The following is a 23,180-nucleotide window of genomic DNA, read 5'->3' on the forward strand; positions in this document are numbered from 1 at the left end:
GCTGAAAAGACAGGCCCAGGCATCATGGAGCACACAGACTTTCACTGTCTAAAGCCCTAATAGTGCTGTATCTCCTCCCTCTCAACTGTGTCCTTTCACTTCAGAACACCCTTTGCCCTTCACGTATGTGGAGGCTTCCCTGGTTTCCCAACCTATGCTGCCTTTTATCAGACCTACTCATCCATCTAACACACCTTGTCCCATTGATTATTGCTGACTTGAAGCCAAAATTGTATGAGTCTAATGCTCCTCACACGTCTCCTGTGCCCTCCATCCACCTCACTACTCCTGTGTCATGTTGAAGTGCTGGCATGAAATCCTCATGGAAACATCCATTAAAGAAGTGGGGAAGAGGTTCTGAGAAGGGTCAGGACTGGGGTTTTGAGGTTTGAGGGTGCCCAGGACAGGAAGAGATGACGTATATGATTTGCAAATAATTTCTCCCACTTTGTGACTTTTCTTTGAGTTTTCTTTTATTTCTTTTTTTATTGAGGTATAATTGACATCTTTGAATTTTCTTTTTTTCCTAGTTTATTGAGATATAATTGACACATCACTGGATAAGTTTAAGGTGTCCAGCATAACAGTTTAACTTACATCTTTGAATTTTCTTGACGGTGTCTTTGTAGCACAAGAGTTTTTAATTTTAATTAAGTCCAATTTATCCATTTTGAGTTGACTTTATAGATGGCAAGTGTCGCAGCTTGTTTCTTCTTTGCGTACGGATCTCCAGTTCTACCTCCATATGTTGAAAGGACTGGGCAGGTATATTTGAGCAGGGCAGGCTGCACAGGCACAGGGCTGCGCTGCCAGCTAGTCGGACTGCATGTGGTTGAGCAGACTGTGGTGAGCGTGTTGGTGCTCCATGGTGAGCAGAGATAGGATGGGCCGATTACCGAGGGCCTCGGTCTCAGGTCAGTTCTTTTTGAAGACACTTCTGGGGCTGGACCTTTTGTGGCGGCTCCCGGCGGTACTACAACTCCCTGCGTGCATCGCGCGGGCCAGCCCTCCGCGGCGGGGGAGATCCCCGGCCGACCTGGCTGTGTGGCGGCCAGAGCTGAGGCGCGGGTTCCGGGTTTTTGAGGTCGACTTAAGGCTTTGGCCTCCGCGAGGGCTGAGCAACGGAACTGCGAGCCGTGTGACCTACCCACTCAGACACGCCCCCGGCCTCTGGCCCGCCTCTGCCTTCCCCTCTGGTCTGGCCGCGACTCGTTTCTTCTTCCAGTTTCCCGCGAGGAGTAACCCTTGACGACGACCAACCGCAGCCGAGCATTTTGCCGGCCGGGCCAATCTGAGGCGCGGGTGGAAGAGGCGGAGGTAGAAGCCCCGCCAGGCAGCCAGCGGGGTGTCCGTTTCTCCCGGAAAGGATAGGCCGCCCCGGCTGGAACCCCGAGGGGAGCAAAGGAACCTTGGCGGGGTGCGGAAGTGCATGGGCCTCTCCGCTCTCAGTGGGGCGTCGGAGGGGCCAGGCTTACCCTTCAGCGGCACTCTTCACGTGTCTGGGCCCAGTCTCGGCCGCCATGGCTCACAGGACCCCTCCGGGATCTTCAGCCTCACACGCCAGCTGCCTGGACCTGTGGAGGGAAAAGAATGACCAACTAGTTCAACAGGCCAAGGTAACGCGGTTGCTGGGACCCTCGCTTTGCAACCTCAAAACACCAGGAAGGGGGTATGCAGTGGATTCACGCACCCTTTAGGAGCGTGACCTCCCCTAAAGAGCCAGAAATGGCTGGTGAATGACATCCCTTGCCACAGCTGCAAGGGGAGAGGGAAGGACTGTACCCCACCCCACATTTGTTAGGTTGCTCAGGACTCAGGTCTGTCTCCGAGGCGACAGCAGTTGGCTCAGGATGCACTGGAAGGGCTCCGGGGACTCCTCCATAGTGTGCAGGGTAAGTAGCGCCCTCCCCAGGATGGTCACTCCCCTCCTCCACAGCCAGAGACCAGTTCCTCTTCTGCATTTCTGGGATCGAGGAGATTACTGAGGGGGTACACACACACACACACACACACACACACACACACACACACACACCAGCATTTGAAGAAGTGGTCTACACACACACACACACACACACACACACACACCCCAGCATTTGAAGAAGTGGTCTCCAGGATGGTCTGTTTGGAAAACCTGCCCTTTCCAAATTCTCTGTCCAAAGGGTGGACTCTTTTTCTTTTTTTGGCTGCGTTGGGTCTTTGTTGCTACGTGCAGGCCCTCTCCAGTTGCAGCGAGTGGGGGCCACTCTTCGTTGTGGTGCGCGGGCCCCTCATTGCGGTGGCTTCTCTTGTTGTGGAGCACGGGCTCTAGGTGCGTGGGCTTCAGTGGTTGTGGCACGCGGGCTCAGTAGTTGTGGCTCGCAGGCTCTAGAGCGCAGGCTCAGCAGCTGTGGCATACAGGCCTAGTTGCTCCGTGACATGTGGGATCCTCCCGGACCAGGGCTTGAACCCGTGTCCCCTACATTGGCAGGCAGATTCTTAACCACTGCGCCACCAGGGAAGTCTCCAAGGGGTGGGTTCTTTATTGAGGCCATTTTGGTTGGGGTGGGGTGATCTCTTTCACCTGAGAGTGGTATGTGAGACCAGCATTTGTTGCTCCAGGGCTCCCTGCTGCTGTTTCTGTTCTCCCCTTGGAACTGACTGTCATCTGCAATTTCATTACCCTGAGGGCAAGCCTGGCCCAGGGTTTCACTGAGGACCTGGCACAGGATATCCAGCAGGGCCTAGAGAGAGGTGAGGGCCTGAAATTGCCTTCCATGCCCCTGCCAGCCTCAGGCTGGGCTTAAGTTCTTGCAAGGTGGATAGGAGGAGCAACATAATCTGTCACCTCCACGGAGATGCCCTCCTCTGATCCTCCATGTGCTCCTCGGACCAGGAGCACCTTTGTGACCTTTGGGCTCCTGCAGAGAAGAAAAGCCAGAGATGAGGTCCCACCTCAGCTGTATGTGTATGTATACTCTACAGTGCTGGAGACCCAGGAGCAGCTGAAGGCCAGGCTGGAACATGGGCTCAGGGGGCTGTGGGACTCCGTCCTCCATGTTTCCTCCCTTCTGCCGGAGCTGCTCCCCGCCCTTCACCACCTTGCTGGCCTGCAGGCTGCCCTTTGGCTGAGCACTGACCGTCTTGGGGACCTGACCTTGCTGCTGCAGACCCTGAATGTTAGCCAGGTAATTCAGGCAGTGATCTGGATCTAAGGGTCTCTTTCCTCCTCCCACCCTTCCTAGCTGCAGTATCATCATTATGTGTTGGAAAGGCTGCTGGGTTGGTGTTCAGAAGACCCAGGTTCTCCCAGGGACTCTTAGGTGACCTTGCTCTGGTTTGTTCCTCATTGGAGGGATTCTCTTGGGAGCTTGATTATCTTGGGTAGAATTAGAGCTCTCATGACCTTGCTGAAGTCACCTCCCAGTCTCAGTCTTTTCATCAGTAACCCAAACATGGTCGTTGCCCTGTGTCCTCGTGGGCTTATCCTGAGTGAGGAGACTCATTAAAATAGATCATCTCTGCCCCAGGTTTTTCTTCCTCCCTTTATCCTTGCCCCACAGCTATCGATCTCTTAGAATTGAGGGAACAAGAGTCAGGAGGATCCTTAAGTTCAAAGTCCAGCCAGGGTGGACTGAGATAGGTGAAGGGGTAGTTACAGGCTTGGAACCTCTGATCATCCTTCTTTCCCCAGAGCAGAGCCTCTGAGGATCTGCTGCTGCTCCTGAAAACTTGGAGGCCCCCAGCTGAGGAGTCAGATGCTCCGTTGACCCTGCAGGATGCCCAGAACTTGAAGGGTGTCCTTCTGACAGCATTTGCTTATCGCCAAGGCCAGCTAGCAATCTGACTTGTCCCTTCCTCCCCACTCCCTGTCTTAAGGGGTCCTCTGGGCTCATGTCTTCTCTATCCTCTACCCTTCAGCTCAGTAGAGCTTCTCTGTGCTCTTCTTCCCCATCATGCCCCCTGCCCTATTGGCCTCTCTAAGCTCATACCCTGGTTGCCCACAGGCCTCCAGGAGCTGATCACAGGGAACCTGCCCAGGGCACTGAGCAGCCTGCATGAAGCGGCCTCAGGTCTGTGCCCACGGCCTGTGTTGGTCCAGGTGTACACAGCCCTGGGAACCTGTCTTCGTAAGATGGTAAAGACAGTCTTAGGGTGGGTTGGGGAAACCAGGGGTGTTAGGAGCAACTTTCTGCTTTGTGAGGGTAGCTGAGGCTTGTGTCCTCTCACCACTCTAGGGCAGTCCACAGAGAGCTCTGCTGTACTTGGTTGCAGCCCTGAAAGGGGAATCAACCTGGGGTCCCCCGCTTCTGGAGGCCTCCAGGCTGTATCGGCAACTGGAGAACACAGCAGCAGAGATTGAGTGTCTGGAGCTGCTGGTTGAGGTAAGGAACTGTGTCGGGCGAAGATACGGGGACTGCTGAGATGCTTGTGTTGGGGTAACCAGTCAAGGTATAAGTAGAAGGAAGTATGGTTCTCAGGGATTATAGATATACATTCTTCTTTTTGTTCTCTCTAGGCCTTGAGTGTCGCTCATATCCCTGAAGCCCCACAGCTTCTCATTGAGGTAGAGTTACTACTCCCACGACCTGACCCAACCTCACCCCTTCACTGTGGCACACAGAGCCAGGCCAAGTACCTGCTGGCAAGCCGATGCCTACAGACGGGAAGGTGAGGTTCACCTTGCTCACCTGAGCTCCTCTTCCCACTTCTGACGCCTCCCCTGTGCTGTGACTCTGCTTCTGTTCTTACGAGTTGGGGGGAATGGACAAGTCAGGGGCAGGACATGGTTCCCCACTCTCAGCTTCCTGCCTTGCTGCTGGACCTGAACTGAGGATTCTTTACCCAGACACTAACCTCGTGTATCTTGAAAACTCTAAAGTCTTCTCCCAAATCCAGTCTGTAAGTAGTAGAGATCTATACTGAGCCCCAGTGTTGGAGTCCCCAAACCTCGCCCTCCCCACACCCCAGTGCCCTTAGCTAAAAGTCCTTGGAGTGCCCTGCTATGGCCTAAGGTGAGGCTCATGGGTTATGACTCTTCAGGGCAGAGAATGCTGCAGAACATTACCTGGACCTGCTGGCCCTGTTGCTGGATGGCTTGGAGCCAAAGGTGGGTATGTCGTGTTTCTCTGCAATGGGGTGGGAGGGTTGGAGTCTTCTTTGGAGTAGAGCAGGACTGCTTTTTTCTGACTTTTCCTCTGCTGTTCTTTCTGTCCAATCTGGGGCACCAGACTGGGAAGGTTCCCAGAGCAACGGGGGATCTGGGCAGCAAGCAATGGGTGGTCTCTGCATGATACAGAGCCTGGTGAAGTGGTTGGGGGTGGTGGCTCATGTCTCTTCAAGACACTGCATTCTCCTCCCACCCCAGTTCTCCCCACCCCCATGCCCCCGAGGGCCCTGTGTGCCTGAGGTGTTCTTGGAGGCAGCAGCAGCGCTGATTCAGGCAGGCCGAGCCCAGGATGCTTTGACCGTGTGTGAGGAGCTGCTTAGCCGCATGTCATCCCTGCGTCCCAAGAGGCCCCGGCTGTGGGAAGATGCCAGAAGAGGAACCAAAGAGTTACCACACTGCTCACCCTGGGTCTCTGCCACCTATTTGCTTCAGGGCCACGCTCGGGTGCAACTGGGGACCCAAAAGGAGGCAATTAGTGAATTTAGCCGGTGAGCCCAGGAAGCCAACCAGGACCCTCCAGGAAATGTGGAGGGATAATTTTCTAATTGGGATCTGAGTTGGTGAGCTCCATTCTTAATCTACTCACCCTAGAGTTTCTGAGGTTGATTCTTCTTTACCCCTGCTCTGTGTCCCACTTCAGGTGCCTTGAGCTGCTCTTCCAGGCCACACCCACGGATAAAGAACAAGGTGATCTAGACTCTCAGTTTTCCTTTGTGGTGGTGGTGGCTTCCTTTCCATGTGTCCTAGCCCACCAGGAGATTTAAGAGAAAGGGACTCCAAACACAAGAGATAGAGAGGGGACTTGAGGTGTTGGTGACAGTGTGGCTGGGAACACGTCTTGACTTTGGGAGTGGTCCCCAGGGCCTGCTTCTAGCTGTGAGCAGGGGTGTACATCAGATGTGGCACTACAACAGCTTCGCGCAGCCGCCCTGATTAGTCGTGGACTGGAATGGGTGGCCAGTGGCCAGGATACCAAAGCCCTACAGGACTTCCTTCTCAGTGTGCAGATGTGCCCAGGTATGTACATGTGCAAGACATCAGCTATGCACAGATGCATAAGGACAGAGAGGGCCGTGGGGGAGGTACTTGGGGATTAGTGTAAGAGTGATGTTCCTTGATAGGAGGGGTGAATGGGGTTGTGCCTGTATATATATAGGGATATATCCAGGTGTGCAGACATATGCAAGACATATACAAGTGTGTATGAAGGCCTCTCAGGAGTTCTCTAGGCTTCCCAGTGTCTTCAGACACAGAGACCATAACTGTGCTGAGAATGTGTTGGGCAGGAGCAGGGTCAGCTGGGCCCTTTGTCCTGGGCAGGCAGTACCCAGGGCTAGGCATGGTTGGCAGTGATGTAGTACCATGGTACCCTGGTACCATGTAGGCAAGACACTTCCCTGTTCTAGGCCTTAGTTTTCTCTTTTATAAAATGGTGCTTAAGTTTGTGTCAAGTTCTAAGGCTCTCTACTCTGGGGTGGGGCTACAGGTAATCAAGACGCTTCCTTTCACCTGCTTCAGACTCTGAGGAGGCTGGATCGGAGGGATGAGGCCACTGCTCTCTGGCGGAGGCTGGAGGCCCAAACTGAGTTGCCACAGGAGAATGTTGCATGGTGAGGTTGAGAGGCAGCTGGCGTCCTGGAGTCCTTGGGCCTGTTGGGAGTGGTGGTGAATGAAAGGGAGGGAATGGCTGTGCAGTCTTCTGTCTGTCCTCCCTTAGACATCACCCTTTTTGCTTTCAGGTCTCTCCCCCTGTACCTAGAAACCTGTTTGGGCTGGATCCATCCCCCTGACCGTGAAACCCTTCTTGAGGAATTTCGGACGTCTCTGCTGGAGACTTGTGACCTATAGCTGCCACGTTTCAAAGAACCTGAGCTGGGGCCTCAGTGGGCCATCTGTGGGGAGGGCTTTCTGCTATACCGTCCTTGGGGAACATGGCTGGAGCTGACCATTCCAATATAAGTCTGGCATTGGAGAGGCTGGTGGTAGTTCTCCAAAATTTGGTCTGGTTATTGCTGTTCTGGTTCCAGAAGAAGCCCCCCTTCCACCAAAAAGGCATTGACTTTGCTCATAGCACCTTTTTTCCTGTTTGCCTTTTCATGTGTTGAGTAAAATTTAATGCCTATCTCTTGTCTGCCTACTACATACACTTGAGTGGGAAGATAAAGCTGTCTGATTCAGTTGAGTGCTGGTTGTCTATGATACCTTCTCCCAACATCACCTACCTCATGAGCCTCAGGAGAAAGGGCTACAGGAATCCTTACTCAGGTGGCAGTGCATTTAGTCCTTCTTGTTGCCTAAAAGTAAAACTCCAAAGCCCAGGATCCTTTGTGAGGTGACAGAATGAGTGGAGTTAGGTCTGGAAGGTGGTGCCCTCAGGAGAAGGGCAAGTATCTGATTCTTAGAGCAGAGAGACAAGCAGACCTCTGAGTCTCTCAGAATGACTCCCCACCCCCTCCCTCATCCCAGATTTGGATTTCCACTGTCTCAGTCAAATGTGTCTGTGTGGATAGGGGGTAAAGGGTGAATTCAGTCAACAGGTCCCCAAAGCTGCCTATTGAATATAGTCAGGGCTAGCTGGCATTTTGGGCCTGAGGACTTCAAGTCTCAGCCTACAATTTTCTTGCTGCTTCGGGTTCTGTTGAATCTGCTGGGTGTTCTGTAGTTGCCTATTGACTCCTCTCTGGACTTGACTGCCCTCCCTCGTTTAGCCATAAATATTAATACCTGTTGGTAAGAGGAAGCATGTATCTCTAAGCCCTGAGGAACTGTAAAGCTTATGGGATTAGGATTACCAAAGGGTGCAATGACAATAAAGTAGAGTGGATTAAGAGCTGGGATGCTAGTCAAAGAGTCCAGAATAGAGATGGCTGGAGCCAGCATATTGAAGGAGCAAGGAGAGGGGTTAGGGTGGAGACTCAGGTTTTGGGAGAAGATGGGTGTGTAGGTTATCACTACAACAGGACTAGACTAATACAAGGGTTCAATCCATTGTGCCAGGTTTTAACAGCAGGATAAACTCAGGAGCCAATGAACTGGAGCCAAGTGGGAGAGCCTGCCTCCCAGGGATAAAGCCTCTCCTTTCGCCAGTCGATCTGGCCCTCTTCCTTTCGTTGATTGGTCGAGAATCCCAATCCGTCGAGGAAGCGTAGCGTTGCGGCCAATTGCCGTGGCGTTACTAGGCGTGTTGCATCCCTGAGGCGGGAGCCGGGCAGCAAGCGAATTTCCTGATTGGCTCCGGTCCGCGGGTTGCTGGGGAGAGGCGCGGAGAGGCGGGAGGGAGTCCCCAGGCAGGCGCTGATTGGCTGAGGTGAGAGCACCTCTCCTTCCGATGATTCGGCTCTTCTCGGCTCAGTCTTAGCGAAGCGTCTGCAGCCGTCGTTTGGGTGGTTGCTGCCGCTGCCCCCTCGCGGATCAGGCGTCAGCGTCTCCCGCCCGCCCACCGCCCTGGTGCCGCTGGGAGGAAGCGAGAGGGAGGCCGTCTGCGAGTTTGTCGCTCCACTCGTCCTCCGCCCGGGAGACCCAAGCCCCGGCACAGTCGGTCGCCTGCCACCCCTTGTAGCCGTTACCCACGGGCCGCCACAGCCGCCGGCCGGGAGAGGCGCGCGCCATGGCCTCCGGAGCTGAGTGAGTGTGTGCGCGTGACCGTCCGCCCGCCGCGGGTGCGCGCACCGGCTGACCCGCTTCGCTGGGTAGGCCCGGCCGGGCCTGGCTGTGGGCGCGTCTAGGAGGTGGAGACAGGGAAGGAGGGAGAGGAGAGGAGAGGAAGGGGGCTAATGAGGAACCGCGGACCCATCTGTGCCCGGCTGCGCCCCCTCGCGCCCCCTAGGTGGGGCTTGCGTTGGGCCTGGGTCGGGGCCTGGGCCGGATCGTGCTGTGTCATGCAGGCCCGGGCCGGCATGACTGGCTCCTCTGGGCGGCCGTCCCGGCCTAGTGAGGTCTGCGGGCCCACACTGCTGGCGCGGCGTCCCGGGGCCTGGGGGCGCCCACCTGCGATCCGGCCTGCCACCCGCTCTAGGCCTTTGGTCCCCAGAGAGTGCAGGCCCTGCGGGCCCAACGCCCTAACTGCGCCCGGTGGGCGTGGACTTTGAAAGGCCACGTGAAGGCCTTAGGAGCCCGGAGACCAAGGCGGAGGCCGGAGCAGGGGAAGGCCTGGCGAGCTCGGGGGAGCTCACGACGGCCACTTTTAGAGCCGGCTCGGCCTGGCTTGTGGTTGGCATCGTCTACGACCTGAGTGGTGAGAGGCTGTTGGGGAGAGGCGGGCCCAGCCTTTCGCATCTGGCCGCCTTCATACTTTAGGCCTGTTGTTATTCATACGAGAAGGCTTTAGTCAGTTTTCCTTGATGTTGTGAAATGAGGTTCATTAAGTTCTTGCTAAAATTCAAACTTCAGTTTGTATTTTGTGAGCTTTCTAGATTTCAGCCTTTGAGGTGTGAGAGTTAGAGATGCCTTAACTAGTCAAAGACACGTTCCTTTCCCTAAGCAGTTATGTTGAGCAATCCTGGGCCCTCTACTCAGGAAAGCATCAGATAAAACCTGGCCACCTCTACCTATTTTAGAATTAAGAGCTTTAGATACTGGTGGGGGGGGCGGGGGGAAGACACCCTCATCCTATGGAAACCCTTCTATGCAAATCACCTTCCTGACTTGAGAGTTTAGTTTTTTTTGAGATGTGTTCCTTTTTCTCAAGTTTCTGAATTGAGATGAAGTATTACTCAGGTGCCTATTTAAAAGGACTGCTTAATAAAGAATTAAAGTAGTCTCTTAGTCTTTAGTTTCCAAGACTAAAAGTCCAAAATTCTTGGAACCTGGCATCATAGACAGTTTCTGATCTCTAGGTCATCTTGATGACTTCCTGAACTCTGTCCAAGTCCCCTGTGGCCCATTGGGGTTCTGGAAAGGGCCTGACCCATGCATAAGACCAGTGGGATGTCCCCAGAGAGCTCCGGGACAGCTCTTGGCCCATGATCAAACTGAATTCCCTCATTTAGAGATTACTTCCTTTGATCTCAGTAGATAGATGTGGAATTAAAGGTCCTTACTTTAAGGCAAAAGCATCCCACTCATCTCCAGTGCTGGGGTCAGGAATGGTAGGCAGATTGGAGGTTTTCCTAGGATGCAGCTTTGAGGTTAAAATACAAACTGATGACTAGAGGCATCTGGCATTTTGTTTTTCTCTAGCCCTGGTCCTATACATCAAACGGGAAGATGGGCAGCCCTTGAAGGGTATTTTAGTGCACAGGGGAGAGGGAGAATGGATGGATTTAAATTGCCCTCAACTCTCATATTGACCATGCTTGCTTTCTAGGGTGTTGATAAGCATTGGAAGAGTATGCAGCATTGTGACCACCACTTTGGGGTTGGGGGAGGCAAGTTTAAACCTAAGGAAACTCCACTCTTGGAAACTAGTTTAAAGGGAATGAATAAAGATGCAGCCTATGTGAGAGGGTCAGCAGAAAACTTTCAACTTTTTTAGATGAATGGGATTTGTATTTCTTTTAAGTGTATCAGGACCAAAAGAGGTAAAAAATCCCGTAACTCCCTAGCTGGTATTCTAGAGCATAGGCATCTTTTTTCTTGCAAGTTGTGAAGGTATTTCCAATAGGAATACTTTTTGGTCTTCTTTTGTTGACTGATAGATGCTTAGAACGATGCCTGATGTATTTTTTACGTATATGTATACACACACACACACACGCACGTGTGAATTTGTTGAGTGAAGAAATAATCCGTGGAAAAGGTTCCTTTTTATTTATTTCTTGGCTTCTTCCATTGTCTGGCCCTCTTAATTTGGTTAATGCTCATGTTTTCCTGAGCCTTACTAAGAGGAGGTAGCTCTTCAGAGGGAGAGCCCACTGTGTCTAGTTAGTGAAGGCTGGAGATGAGCTAAGTGAGAAATTGGTGTCAGATGAATGATCTTAGCTTCTAGGAAATGGTAGAAACTATTTAGATGGTTTCAATTCAGTTCAGACTCAGGCAACCTTGATTTGGGTGAGAGGGATTTGGCTTTGCCCCATGTGTCAGCATTTCTTGGTTTTAACTTTTTGAACCAACCCCATGGAGTTGTGTGTCTTTGCAGAGGTTTCTGAGATTCCTTTTGAGCTTGAGCTTCTTTCTGATGAAGGTTCCAGATGTGTTAGTGTTTTGTGTGTGTTTTTTTTTTTCCAAATATGATTGTCTTTATACTTTGCATTCCTGTGGTACATAGAATGCTCTGGCGTTCAGCAGGTTTAGCCAGTAAGAAGGGTAATTCTAATGATTCTTCATTGTTCCAGAATTGCTCTGTGGGGCTTGGGGCCTCCCTGAGCCCTATGGGAGACTGTCTTGCTTGCTTCCTTCTGCAAGAAGGTTAGCAAGGAAAGAGCTTGTGCTATGTTCTGCAGTGCTAATCATTCTGGCCGTTGATACCATATGTCAGGCGTTGTGTTGAACTTGTATACAGTATCTTGCTTAAGACAGTAATCCTCTGAGATGGGTGCTACTATAGTCCCCATTTTACAGAAGAGGACATCAACCCCCAGAGAGGTTAAATAACATGCCCAAGATCACAGTTAAGTGGCAGGGTTGGGATTCAGACCCAACAGGTCTGACTACAGAGCCCCTTCTCTTAATCACTATTCTATACTGTCTGAGACTATTTTCATTTCGCTAATTACTGCTCAGTCTCCACTTTTATTTTGTTTTCTTAGTTTCCTGACCCTGGGGCAAGATCACCTGGGGCCTTACAGCTAGGATACCAGTACTCAGAATACCAAGAATTGCTGGTAGAGACTGGTGGGGCCCTTGCTGGAATATGTTTTGGAACTGACTTCATTTTCTGTTTCTAGTTCAAAAGGTGATGATTTATCAACAGCCATCCTTAAACAGAAGAACCGTCCCAATCGGTTAATTGTTGATGAAGCCATCAATGAGGACAACAGTGTGGTATCCTTGTCCCAGGTAAGTTGGGTCCACAGTCCAATCTTTGCTTATTGCACTTAACCTGAGGGCTTTTCCCAGGTTTCTTTTCTCATTTTTCTTGCAGTGACCACAGATAGAGTGGGGTTTACTGGGAATCCCAACCTCCAGGGCTGCTGCTTACCCCCTGGCCCAGTGACCCAAAGGCCTTAACCTTCTTTCCTCAGCCCAAGATGGATGAGCTGCAGTTGTTCCGAGGTGACACAGTGTTGCTGAAAGGAAAGAAGAGGCGGGAAGCTGTGTGCATTGTGCTTTCTGATGACACATGTTCTGATGAGAAGATTCGAATGAATAGAGTTGTTCGGAATAACCTTCGCGTACACCTGGGGGATGTCATCAGGTGTGTGTGGGGTTCTTGGCCCCTCAGGGATGGGAGGCCAGAGACAGCCTGCATTACAGGCAGTACCCCCACCAAGGCCTTGGCAGCTGCAGATACTGGGAGCTTGCAGGCCACGGGAAGACTTATGTTTGTAGGTTGTCTTTAGGTTTTGGTTCTGCCTCTGGGACTTCAAAACCTGCCTTTGCATGACCCTTGGGACAAGTTGGCATTTCTATGACTTTCCTGGTACCTTTATATTTTTCTACCAGAGGTATAACTTAGCACACCTTAGACCCTGGTTTAGGATGCCATTTGAGTGTTTGTATCTGCCAAGTAACCTTACAGCTGGGTTGCATTAATGGCTTTTGTTGGGGCTGGAATGAGATGGGAGTATGGGCTACGAGGTGGACTCGTAGCAGGTTTGTGTAAAGATCCAAGTTAATCTAGGAGAGAGGCATAGTTTGAGCCACACCTAGGATAGCACCAGTCTGAGTGATTTTAGACTTAACTTTAGGCAAGAGGCTTCCCCATCTTGGAGTCATCTCTAGCCACTGCTACCCAACCATCTGTCACTTGGCCAGGAGCATCTCAGGCTTCTGATTCTTTTCCATGGATTCTAGGTTTCATGTAGCCTTCTTCCTGGAGGTGCTTAGTCACTTTCTCAAGGTGCTCTGACCACCTGACTGAGATTATTTTTTCACTTCTATTTCTCTGACCCTGACACTTGTCAGACTAAGGTCTCCCTTTGTAACATTGGGTTACCAATACTGACCAGAATGGGTCATCATTGGATATCTCTCACTGAAGACCTTCCCTCTTGTGTCTTTGTGAGGGTTCCAGATGTGTGGGTCTTCCTTTTGGCTCACTGATTGGGAGTGGGCCACCCCAGCATCTTCTTCTAGAGGCTCCCCCTACTACCCCACCCTGTGTGTGACCTGTTCTGCTTGGCTGTTTCTTTGCCCTCACTCCCACCCCTACCCTCCTGCCTCTCTTCACCTAAAGCCATTCCCTGCCTTTTCTCTTTCACTTGCCATCGGCTCTCTATGCCAGGCCCTTTTGGACACCCAGTGCTTGGGCCTGCAGTTTGGTTGGTAACGTGGAGTCTGCTTGTCATCCTCAGCATCCAGCCATGCCCTGATGTGAAATACGGCAAACGTATCCATGTACTACCCATCGATGACACGGTGGAAGGCATCACTGGCAATCTCTTTGAGGTTTACCTTAAGCCGTACTTCCTGGAAGCTTATCGACCCATCCGGAAAGGTGAGAAATAATTCTAGGGACTGAACTTAAGGGTGATTGTTTGTAGGGATACCCAAGAGTAAACCTTGGGATATCTTTGTCTCATTCTCATATGTGTGTCTATACACACACATTCTGTACACGTGCTCATGGGTACTCCTTCCCCCCTTCCTTCCACTCCCCCATTTCCCCATTCCCACTCCTTGCTCCAGTAGAGTAAGCTGTCTTCTCTTTTATCTCTGAAGGAAGAGGTGGGCCATTTTGGCTGTCCAAAGTGTACTTAATATTTAGCACAGTTCTACCATTGGTGGTTGTCGTGAAAGCCTGGGTTATCTATACCCCAGAAGTCAAAAACCTTATGGGCTTCTTTCTGACACGTCAGGTTTTGTTCACTGTCTTGAGTGGCAGAGGGACCCTTCACAGTTTACTTTCTCTTTTTGCCTAATGCTTAATAAGATGTGGATGGGAAGGAGAAAGGGCAATATCTAGTGAACTTGGCATTCTAGATTCTAGGTTTTGATGAGGAATTCTCACTTGGTCTGGTAATAGATACCTCTAACTGCTCTTGTGCTGATTGCTCTCACAGGAGACATTTTCCTTGTCCGGGGTGGAATGCGTGCCGTAGAGTTCAAAGTAGTGGAGACAGATCCCAGTCCTTACTGTATTGTTGCTCCAGACACAGTGATTCACTGTGAAGGGGAGCCTATCAAACGAGAGGTGAGTTCTCTCCCTGATCCCGGTACCCTACTTTGTGATTACTTAGTGGGACAGTTGTGTGGTAGTTCCAAAGAATATCCAGACTTGATAGCTAAGCTTCTTCCCAGAGGTGGAAAACCTAGCTATTCATTTCTGGGCCTAGGTGTTTCTTGGAAGTATCTGATACCAATAATTTTTAAAAACCTAGATTGAACCTAAAAGGTCTAAGTGGTTGGAATAATTTTTGAGGAAGTGGTGCTGATGCTGGCATCTAGACCCCTGTGCATTTCCCACAGTTTCTAGCTTCAGGTCTTAGGGAAGCCCATCCCAGTAAGACTAAGGACAGTGTGATAGGGAAAGGCTATGCTAGAAATCTTTGCCTTGGCATAAGTAAATAATTAAGTAAGTAAATAATTAAAATAAAACAAAAGCAAAAATTGGGAATTCCCTGGCGGTCACTGCTGAGGGTGCAGGTTCGATCCCTGGTCAGGGAACTTAAGGTCCCACAAGCTGCACAGCACGGCCAAATAAATAAAAACAAAAACAAAACAAAAGAAATCTTTTCTTTGGGATTTTTAGAGTTTTCCTTTGAGGCATGATCCCCTTAGAGGAGAATCTTCTCATACAGCAGATTTCTCTACATCAGATTTGGAGAAACTCACCTTTTGCTGATAGTAGTATTCCTGCCTTCTCCTTTTCTTTGTCTCTTCCATATTCAGGATGAGGAAGAGTCTTTGAATGAAGTGGGCTATGATGACATTGGTGGCTGCCGGAAGCAGCTAGCTCAGATAAAGGAGATGGTGGAGCTGCCCCTGAGACATCCTGCTCTCTTTAAGGCAATTGGTGTGAAGGTGAGCATCCTGGGCTCTGTAGAGTACAGTCTAGGGTGGTGATTAACAGCTACTTGCTGTCTAATTCTAGGACGTCTTCATACATGTGTTTCATCATTGCCTTGGATTAGAGAGGAGGTACTGTATTTGAGTTTATAGAGGGCTCTAAATTCATTCATGCTACTAATGATCTACAACAGAGTGGGCCAGTTAAGTTTTCTGTTGCTTTTTTTTCTCTTAATTACAACCCTTCGAAAGGTAAAAACCATTTTCAACTAATGCACCCTGTAAATAAAATCTCACCATAGTTTGCCAACCTGTCTAGAACAGTGCTGCCCAGTAGAAGTAGAAGTTAAGGAAATTTGCAGAGTGTGAAGGCTCCTGAGTCCAAAATATTTGAGAACTGCTGGTCTGAAATGTAACATCCCAATCATTCCCATATCATGGGACACCCTGAAAATGAAAGACAACTTCAAAGAGGAATACTTGTGGTAGTTGGTAAGGGAAGGCATTCCAACATGATAATAAATCCTGGAGGGTTGGGATAACTGGAGTGAGTGAGCCTCTGGCCAACACTCTTAAATGTCTAAGCTAGTCCTTGGTTCTTGTCTGTCTAAATTCAGGCCCTTGGCCTAATGGCCTCTTGCTTTTCCTAGTCCCTTCAGAGTTCAGACTCAGTCACACTAAGAGTCTCTTGGTGTGGTTTCTCTGCTCTTTGTCTCCTATGCATTCATAAGTATTGTCAGCTTTCTAGCAGTATTTTCTCTGCTGCTAAGAGAAGTGAGTATGGTCTGAAGTAAACTGTCTTCCTAGCAGCTGCTGCTTGAGGGCTCACTCTTACTGGTGTCAGAGTTGAGCTCTGATACTCACCCTCTCTAGATGGAGCCCTTGTCAAGCCATTTTAGGGTGGCTGGGGTTGGGAGAAGGCGGGAGTCTGAACCTAATCACACCTTCTGTACTGGTCCTCAGCCTCCTCGGGGAATCCTGCTCTATGGACCTCCAGGGACTGGAAAGACCCTGATTGCTCGAGCTGTGGCAAATGAGACTGGCGCCTTCTTCTTTTTGATCAATGGTAGGAGCCTTGGTTCACTTTGTGTTTGGCTGGACTCAACTCTGAGCTGAGCGTGACCCAGTCTCATGAGCTGGAGAACTCATGGACATGTTCATTTGTATACCTATGCTTGTGTATACTTCAGTAACTTTATTCTAAAGTACATTGCAGACAGATAAGCATCAAGGGGATGGTATTCTACTCTGGTGCCGCCTGATCTGTCCCCACCTTGAGAAAGATTGTGGACAGACTGAAGACATTTAAGAGGAGTAAGTTAGAATGAGAACTCAAAATGTCCATGCTTACTTATTTGAGAGGGTTTGGGGGAAGACTGGCTGAGATCAGCTATCTCTTTGAGAATGATATTTAGCTGGTAGAGGTCCAACTGGTGTGCTGCTTCTGCTCTGGCCAGAGGTCTCATAGCATTTGCTGTGATCATTTCATACTTCCAGCTCAACTGTTCGATAAGTGTATTGAGCTCTTTGACTTTTTATCCTGGCTTGGTGGCTACCCTGGGATAATGGTTGGTAGGGGCTGTAAGAAAGTAAGTAGAGGTTATTACCATATTCTCACCTAGGACCTGTCTCTGAACTGGGCGAACAAGATAGCTGATTTCTTTTGAGATTGAGAAAGGATATAGTTTTGTCATTGTATCCATTCTATATGCTTTCAGGTCCTGAGATCATGAGCAAGTTGGCTGGTGAGTCTGAGAGCAACCTTCGTAAAGCCTTTGAAGAGGCTGAGAAGAATGCTCCTGCTATTATTTTCATTGATGAGTTGGATGCCATTGCTCCCAAAAGAGAGAAAGTAGGAACTTACCCGAGGGGATAGTGGGGTGTTGAAAAGTCCTGACTTCACTTCTGACCAGACATTCTGTCCCGACAGACCCATGGGGAGGTAGAGCGGCGTATCGTATCACAGTTGTTGACCCTCATGGATGGCCTAAAGCAGAGAGCCCATGTCATTGTTATGGCAGCAACCAATAGACCCAACAGCATTGACCCAGCCCTACGACGATTTGGTAAGGACCCCAAATTTCTTTTTTTGCTGTCCTTGCTCTTGGGGAGATTGTGGCTCTACTGGCCTTAATCCCATTGATCCCACATCTGTCCTTCATCTAAGTCACCTATTCCTGAGGATTTCTTGAAGCTCTTTGCAGTGTTAGGGCCCAGGGTTCCTTTCCCTTATTCCATGTCATGTCTAGGGTGACCACCCATCCTGGTTTGCCTGAGACCAAGGGATTTCCCAGAATATGGGGCTTTCAGTGCTAACTCCAGGACATTCCTGGGCAAACTGGGATGGGTGGTCACCTTAGGCCTGCCCTTTCTTCCCTCTGTACCAGAAATGATTCCTGTCTATGTTTACGCACTGTCTCACAGGTCGCTTTGACAGGGAGGTGGATATTGGAATCCCTGATGCTACAGGACGCTTGGAAATTCTTCAGATCCACACCAAGAACATGAAGCTGGCAGATGATGTGGACCTTGAGCAGGTGGAGTGATGATGAGGGCTGGCCAGAAGTTAGGATATCTGTTTCCAGGCAGTTGAAGGGAACTGACTAGGGACATAAGCTTCAGATGTGAGGCAATTGATTTTGATTCTTGTGCAGGGGAAGGGAAGTGATCTCAGATTGAATCCAGGAAACTAGGGTTGGCGTGTTTCTCGGTTGACACTGAATTAGAGTGAACCAGAATTTGGGGGGCAGCTTTATTTCCAGACCCCGAGTCCAGGCTTGAATACTTAAAACCCAGCCGATGAAAGGGCCACTAGTATGTGTTCAGGGAAATGGAAGGACCCAGAGATAGAAGTCAGGGGAAGGGACCAGGATTCTGTTGTCTCTGAGCTTCCTAAGGCAGCTAGGTCTCAGAGACAGCATAGTAAGAAGATCTTCTCTCTGCAGGTAGCCAACGAAACTCATGGGCATGTGGGCGCTGACTTAGCAGCCCTGTGCTCGGAGGCTGCTCTGCAAGCCATCCGCAAGAAGATGGACCTCATTGACCTAGAGGACGAGACCATCGATGCTGAGGTCATGAACTCCCTGGCAGTTACTATGGATGACTTCCGAGTAAGGGCCTCTCCCATATCTCAGGTACACACACATGCACTTTGATCTCCCCTGGCAAGTCTCATCCCCAGTTTTTCTTCTCTTTTTAGTGGGCCCTGAGCCAGAGCAACCCGTCAGCACTGCGGGAAACTGTGGTAGAGGTACCACAGGTGACCTGGGAGGACATTGGGGGCCTGGAGGATGTCAAACGTGAGCTTCAGGAGCTGGTCCAGGTAGGGTGCTTGGTCCAGGATGAGTCACTGTGTCAGTACGTTGTAATTGAGCTGGGTGATATTGGGGTGTTGTCACATTCATTGCAGAAATTGTGAGCATAATTCAGGAACCTGCTATTCTCTGGTTGGAGGCACTAAGGAGCCTGCTTTTAGGGAACCTGGGTCTTCACCATGGAATGGTGTGGGAGGACGCTTCTGTTTGGTTAGGTTTCTTTCAAACTATGGAGGTATCCCTGAACCCTCTTTGCTTTTCCTCCTAGTATCCTGTGGAGCACCCAGACAAATTCCTCAAGTTTGGTATGACACCTTCCAAGGGAGTACTGTTCTATGGACCTCCTGGTTGTGGGAAAACCTTGCTGGCCAAAGCCATTGCTAATGAGTGCCAGGCCAACTTCATCTCCATCAAGGGTCCTGAGCTGCTCACCATGTGGTTTGGGGAGTCTGAGGCCAACGTCAGAGAAATCTTTGACAAGGTGAGCTATAGGTGGCTGGGCTATCAATTCACTTGCTTGGGGACAAGTTAAGGGTGGAGGCTGTTCTTTGGGAGAGTAAAAACCATCTCATTCTGGCAGCTCAGCTAGGGCAGTGAAGGTCACTTTATCTTCCGTTCCTTCTCTGATCTGAGAGATCCGATTGTGATAATGCTTGAGTCCATCTGTCCCCTCACACAGGCCCGCCAAGCTGCCCCCTGTGTACTGTTCTTTGATGAGCTGGATTCGATTGCCAAGGCCCGTGGTGGCAACATTGGAGATGGTGGTGGGGCTGCTGACCGAGTCATCAACCAGATCCTGACAGAAATGGATGGCATGTCCACAAAAAAAAATGTGTTTATCATTGGCGCTACCAACCGGCCTGACATCATTGATCCTGCCATTCTGCGACCTGGCCGCCTTGATCAGCTCATCTACATCCCACTTCCTGATGAGAAGTCCCGTGTTGCCATTCTCAAGGCCAACCTGCGCAAGTCCCCAGTTGCCAAGGCAGGTGCAAGGTCTTGGGGTCGTGGTGACTTCTGTGAATCTGCAGGCTGTGTGGAGTGGTGTTTGGTTCCTGGACAAGATTCCGTTGGGGATTCCTGGGGTTATGGTTGAAAAGGGAATATGGAAGATTTGAGGGTATTAGGGTAATCTAGAATAAGGAATAAAACGGGGTGGCAGAAGATGGGACAAACTGGAATTGGGAATGTTTGGATGGTCAAAGATCCATGTATCACAGGGGAGGAGAGACTGAATGCTAAGATAGATATGTTGCTTCTTTTAGGATGTGGATTTGGAGTTCCTGGCTAAGATGACTAATGGCTTCTCTGGAGCTGACTTGACAGAGATTTGCCAACGTGCTTGCAAGCTGGCCATCCGTGAATCGATCGAGAGTGAGATCAGGCGAGAACGGGAGAGGCAGACCAACCCATCAGCCATGGTGGGTCTGCATCCTTTCCCCAGATGTGCCAGTTGTGGGAAGCCAGGGGACAGTCTCCACAATGCCCTAGAGTTAAGAGTATAAGATTTTGGAAAGATCACCTGACTGAGATGTTTAGCAGGGCATCAAAGAGAAAATGCTGAGCATATAACCCCTTCAATCAGGAATTATAAAGGCTGAGAAGAGATCAGCAGAGAAACACATAGAGCAGGGCTAAGAACCTAGTGTCTGTGGACCTATCCTGGTGTTCCATGGACCCCTTGAATTAAATGCACAGTTTGGTGGAGTGTGTGTGTAAGCTCAATAAAGATAGGGACTCTGTATCATCTTGCTTGTTTCCCATTGTATTATGGCACAGTGTTAGAGACTGACTTCGCGAATAAAGAAATAAATGGCTTTCTTTACCTTTTAGAGGGGGCCTGTGACATCTCTCCTTCCTCTCATCAAAGCTTATAAACTAGGGCTTCCCTGGTGGCACAGTGGTTGAGAGTCCACCTGCCGATGCAGGGCACACGGGTTCGTGCCCCGGTCCAGGAAGATTCCACGTGCCGCGGAGCAGCTAGGCCCGTGAGCCATGGCCACTGAGCCTGTGCGTCCGGAGCCTGTGCTCCGCAACGGGAGAGGCCACAACAGTGAGAGGCCCGTGTACCACAAAAAAAAAAAAAAAAAAAAAAAAAAAGCTTATAAACTACTGATACACTGATCCGAGGGCAGTCTCATAAATCATAGCAATTGAGTGGCTTCTCAGTAGAAGAGATAGGGTGTGAGCCTGGGCTGTGAAGAGAGAGAATTTGGGTAAAGGAAATAAGGCACCCAAATAACCTGCTTGAGAAGTAGGATTACAGGAACTGGGAAAACCTGAGTAGAATTGAAGACATCATATGTTGCTGGAAGTGAGGCCAGTAGGTAAGGTGTAATCTAGATATGATAAGTACTTTGACATTTTCTTTTTAAAAGTTTATGTTTTTGAGGTATAATTTACATATTGTAAAATTCGCCCTTTTTAGGTGTACTATTTCTGTGCTTTTTGACATAAGTTCTATAACTACAGTTGAGATAGACAAATTTCCATCATCCCCAAAAGTTCCCTCGTGCCACTTTTTAAATTTTTTTCTTATTTTTTGGCCATGCCTTGCAGCACACGGAGTCTTAGTTCTCCAACCAGGGGTCAAACCCCTGCAGTGGAAGCGCAGAGTCTCAACCACTGGACCGCCAGGGGAGTCCCTCTTATACCACTTTAATCAGCTGCTTTTTCCCACCCTAAGCCCTTGGTAACCACTGATAAGAATTCTGTCCCTACAGTTTTACCTTTTCCAGAGTGCATTGACAGGTTTTTAAGCAGAGCAGTGACTCGGTTTTAGGAAGATTGGCCTGGCAACCTATTCAGGAGAGGCCCAACTTATTGGAGAGGCCCAATCCTCTAAGCCTCTGCCATAAGCTACTGCAGTAATGGGGTCAGGAAGGCCAGGGAAGGAATGCAGGCTGAGCCTTAACTAGCCCCGGTGGTCTGTGTTTACCTTTCCTGCAGGAGGTAGAAGAGGATGATCCAGTGCCTGAGATCCGCCGAGATCACTTTGAGGAAGCCATGCGCTTTGCCCGCCGTTCTGTCAGTGATAATGACATCAGGAAGTATGAGATGTTTGCTCAGACCCTTCAACAGAGTCGGGGCTTTGGCAGCTTCAGGTAACTAGGTTAAACTAGGTTTCAGTGGGCAGTGCTTAATTTGTCTTGGGGAACTCTACAGCCAAGGTAGTTGGAGCCCTAAGGGGGCTAGAATAGGTAGTTGTGAAAATCCTACACAAGCCCTGCCCTAACCCTCCTTTTTGCCTCTGCTCTCGTGCAGATTCCCTTCAGGAAACCAAGGTGGAGCTGGCCCCAGTCAGGGCAGTGGTGCTGGCACAGGTGGCAGTGTGTACACGGAAGATAACGATGATGACCTGTACGGCTAAGTGGTGGTGGCCAGCGCGCAGTGAGCTGGCCTGGCTGGACCTTGTTCCCTGAGGGTGGGGGCGCTCGCCCAGGAGGGACCAGGGTGCGCCCACGGCCTGCTCCGCTCCTCGGTCTGAACAGTTCAGCGCAGCCAGATTCTGGACCGGGGCTTGCTGTTGCAAAAAAACACAAAACAAAAGCGATAAAATAAAAGTGATTTTCCATTTGGGCGGCGGAGAATGAATTACCATCAAGAAATTGGGCCTTGGGCCCATGCTGTTTCTGTTGTAGTTTGGGGCAGTGCAGGGGACCTCTATGGGTGTGAACAAAGGCTTTATCGCCATTCCCCACGGTAAAGCATCTGCACTTCACTCAGTGCTGCCCAAGCCCTCCCTTCTTCCCCTACCCAACCTGGGTAGGAGGGTGAAGGGCTACAGTTGCTGGGTGTTTATATAGAGAGTAGGTTGGTTCTTATTTTACATGCTTTTGAGTTAATGTTGGAAAACTAATCACAAGCAGTTTCTAAACCAAAATGACATGTTGTAAAAGGACAATAAACATTGGGTCAAAATGGAGCCTGAGTCCTGGCCCCTGTGCCTGCTTCTTTTCCTGGGAAGGGCCTTGGGCTACTCCAAGAGTGCCAAGGCACTCTTCCAAATGTGAAATTCTAGAATTAAGATTGCACCCTCTTCCCCTACTGATAAACATTGGTATACTGCTGCCTCGCCCAGTGTCGGCAGTATCACTGGATAGGACTGCAGTGGAGGGAGAGCAGCCTGATGGAGCTCCAGATGTGGTGAATGTGGGATCCTCTACCTGTATTTGATGTGGATGGTGAGATTAGCCCTGCAGAGTCCCCTTTTCCTGACCAAGGCTGAATTGGGGTGCCCTCCAAAAATCTAAAAGTTGTGGAAAGATACAGTTTCTGTCTGGAGATGGATGTCTCTTGATGCATCTAAAAATTTCATATATTCATGTTCTGGTTGAGGATCACATACAGTTATGTCCACCTTTATGTAATTTGTATTATGAAAACATAGCTTTTTTTCTAATATAAAATTCTAGTATTGGATGTGTTTCTTTCTAAATGAAACATCCTCCCCTGCTCCTCGTTTTTCAGATGATTGCTTGCATAGTTTTGTCCAGGTATACAGTATCCTCTTCGTTCAGCAAGTACTAACGTAATCACTTCATGCTTCTGGGATCAGTACCTCGATGCCTTATCGAAGGAGTATGGTGCAGAGAAAATAATCCACTGAGTCAAATTAGTCATTCTAGTACTTATACCAGCTTCTGGTTTGATCTACATAGGTAGGT

General features: G+C 49.8%; 2 protein-coding genes across 3 annotated transcripts; both read left to right on the plus strand.

Moving 5' to 3' along the window:
- Positions 1–142: 142 nt before the first annotated feature.
- FANCG (FA complementation group G) lies at positions 143–22,089 on the plus strand. Its single transcript, XM_032636127.1, has 29 exons — positions 143–1,616; positions 1,802–1,892; positions 2,602–2,733; positions 2,965–3,167; positions 3,674–3,809; positions 3,987–4,117; positions 4,218–4,364; positions 4,499–4,650; positions 5,023–5,089; positions 5,348–5,637; positions 5,790–5,836; positions 6,011–6,166; positions 6,636–6,759; positions 6,889–8,773; positions 11,974–12,085; positions 12,271–12,443; positions 13,543–13,685; positions 14,251–14,381; positions 15,080–15,211; positions 16,160–17,048; positions 17,127–17,262; positions 17,621–17,733; positions 18,146–18,306; positions 18,396–18,518; positions 18,779–18,991; positions 19,190–19,502; positions 19,779–19,934; positions 21,463–21,617; positions 21,778–22,089. The coding sequence occupies exons 1-14, from the start codon at positions 1,521–1,523 to the stop codon at positions 6,995–6,997; spliced, it is 1,881 nt and encodes a 626-aa protein (XP_032492018.1). The 5' UTR covers positions 143–1,520; the 3' UTR covers positions 6,998–8,773; positions 11,974–12,085; positions 12,271–12,443; positions 13,543–13,685; positions 14,251–14,381; positions 15,080–15,211; positions 16,160–17,048; positions 17,127–17,262; positions 17,621–17,733; positions 18,146–18,306; positions 18,396–18,518; positions 18,779–18,991; positions 19,190–19,502; positions 19,779–19,934; positions 21,463–21,617; positions 21,778–22,089.
- Positions 8,462–22,444, plus strand: VCP (valosin containing protein). Of its 2 annotated transcripts, none has more exons than XM_032636126.1 (17): positions 8,462–8,838; positions 11,974–12,085; positions 12,271–12,443; positions 13,543–13,685; positions 14,251–14,381; positions 15,080–15,211; positions 16,160–16,262; positions 16,915–17,048; positions 17,127–17,262; positions 17,621–17,733; positions 18,142–18,306; positions 18,396–18,518; positions 18,779–18,991; positions 19,190–19,498; positions 19,779–19,934; positions 21,463–21,617; positions 21,778–22,444. In XM_032636126.1, exons 3-17 carry the CDS (start codon positions 12,277–12,279, stop codon positions 21,881–21,883), a joined length of 2,286 nt encoding a protein of 761 aa, XP_032492017.1. In that variant the 5' UTR covers positions 8,462–8,838; positions 11,974–12,085; positions 12,271–12,276; the 3' UTR covers positions 21,884–22,444. The 2 variants fall into 2 exon arrangements, with proteins under 2 accessions (XP_032492017.1, XP_032492016.1); XM_032636125.1 differs by having other exon boundaries at positions 8,466–8,773.
- The last annotated feature ends 736 nt before the right edge of the window (positions 22,445–23,180 follow it).

Source organism: Phocoena sinus, chromosome 6, assembly GCF_008692025.1.
Source record: "Phocoena sinus isolate mPhoSin1 chromosome 6, mPhoSin1.pri, whole genome shotgun sequence".
NCBI lineage: Eukaryota > Metazoa > Chordata > Mammalia > Artiodactyla > Phocoenidae > Phocoena > Phocoena sinus.

Bases quoted from the DNA above. Each gene is read 5' to 3' on its own strand.
- FANCG (XM_032636127.1), top strand. From the start codon at position 1,521: ATGGCTCACAGGACCCCTCCGGGATCTTCAGCCTCACACGCCAGCTGC. The intron at 2,734-2,964 runs GTGAGGGCCTGA...TATACTCTACAG, and splicing joins CCAGCAGGGCCTAGAGAGAG to TGCTGGAGACCCAGGAGCAG. The intron at 6,760-6,888 runs GTGAGGTTGAGA...TTTTGCTTTCAG, and splicing joins CCACAGGAGAATGTTGCATG to GTCTCTCCCCCTGTACCTAG.
- VCP (XM_032636125.1), top strand. The intron at 18,992-19,189 runs GTGAGCTATAGG...CCCCTCACACAG, and splicing joins TCAGAGAAATCTTTGACAAG to GCCCGCCAAGCTGCCCCCTG. The intron at 19,935-21,462 runs GTGGGTCTGCAT...CCTTTCCTGCAG, and splicing joins AGACCAACCCATCAGCCATG to GAGGTAGAAGAGGATGATCC.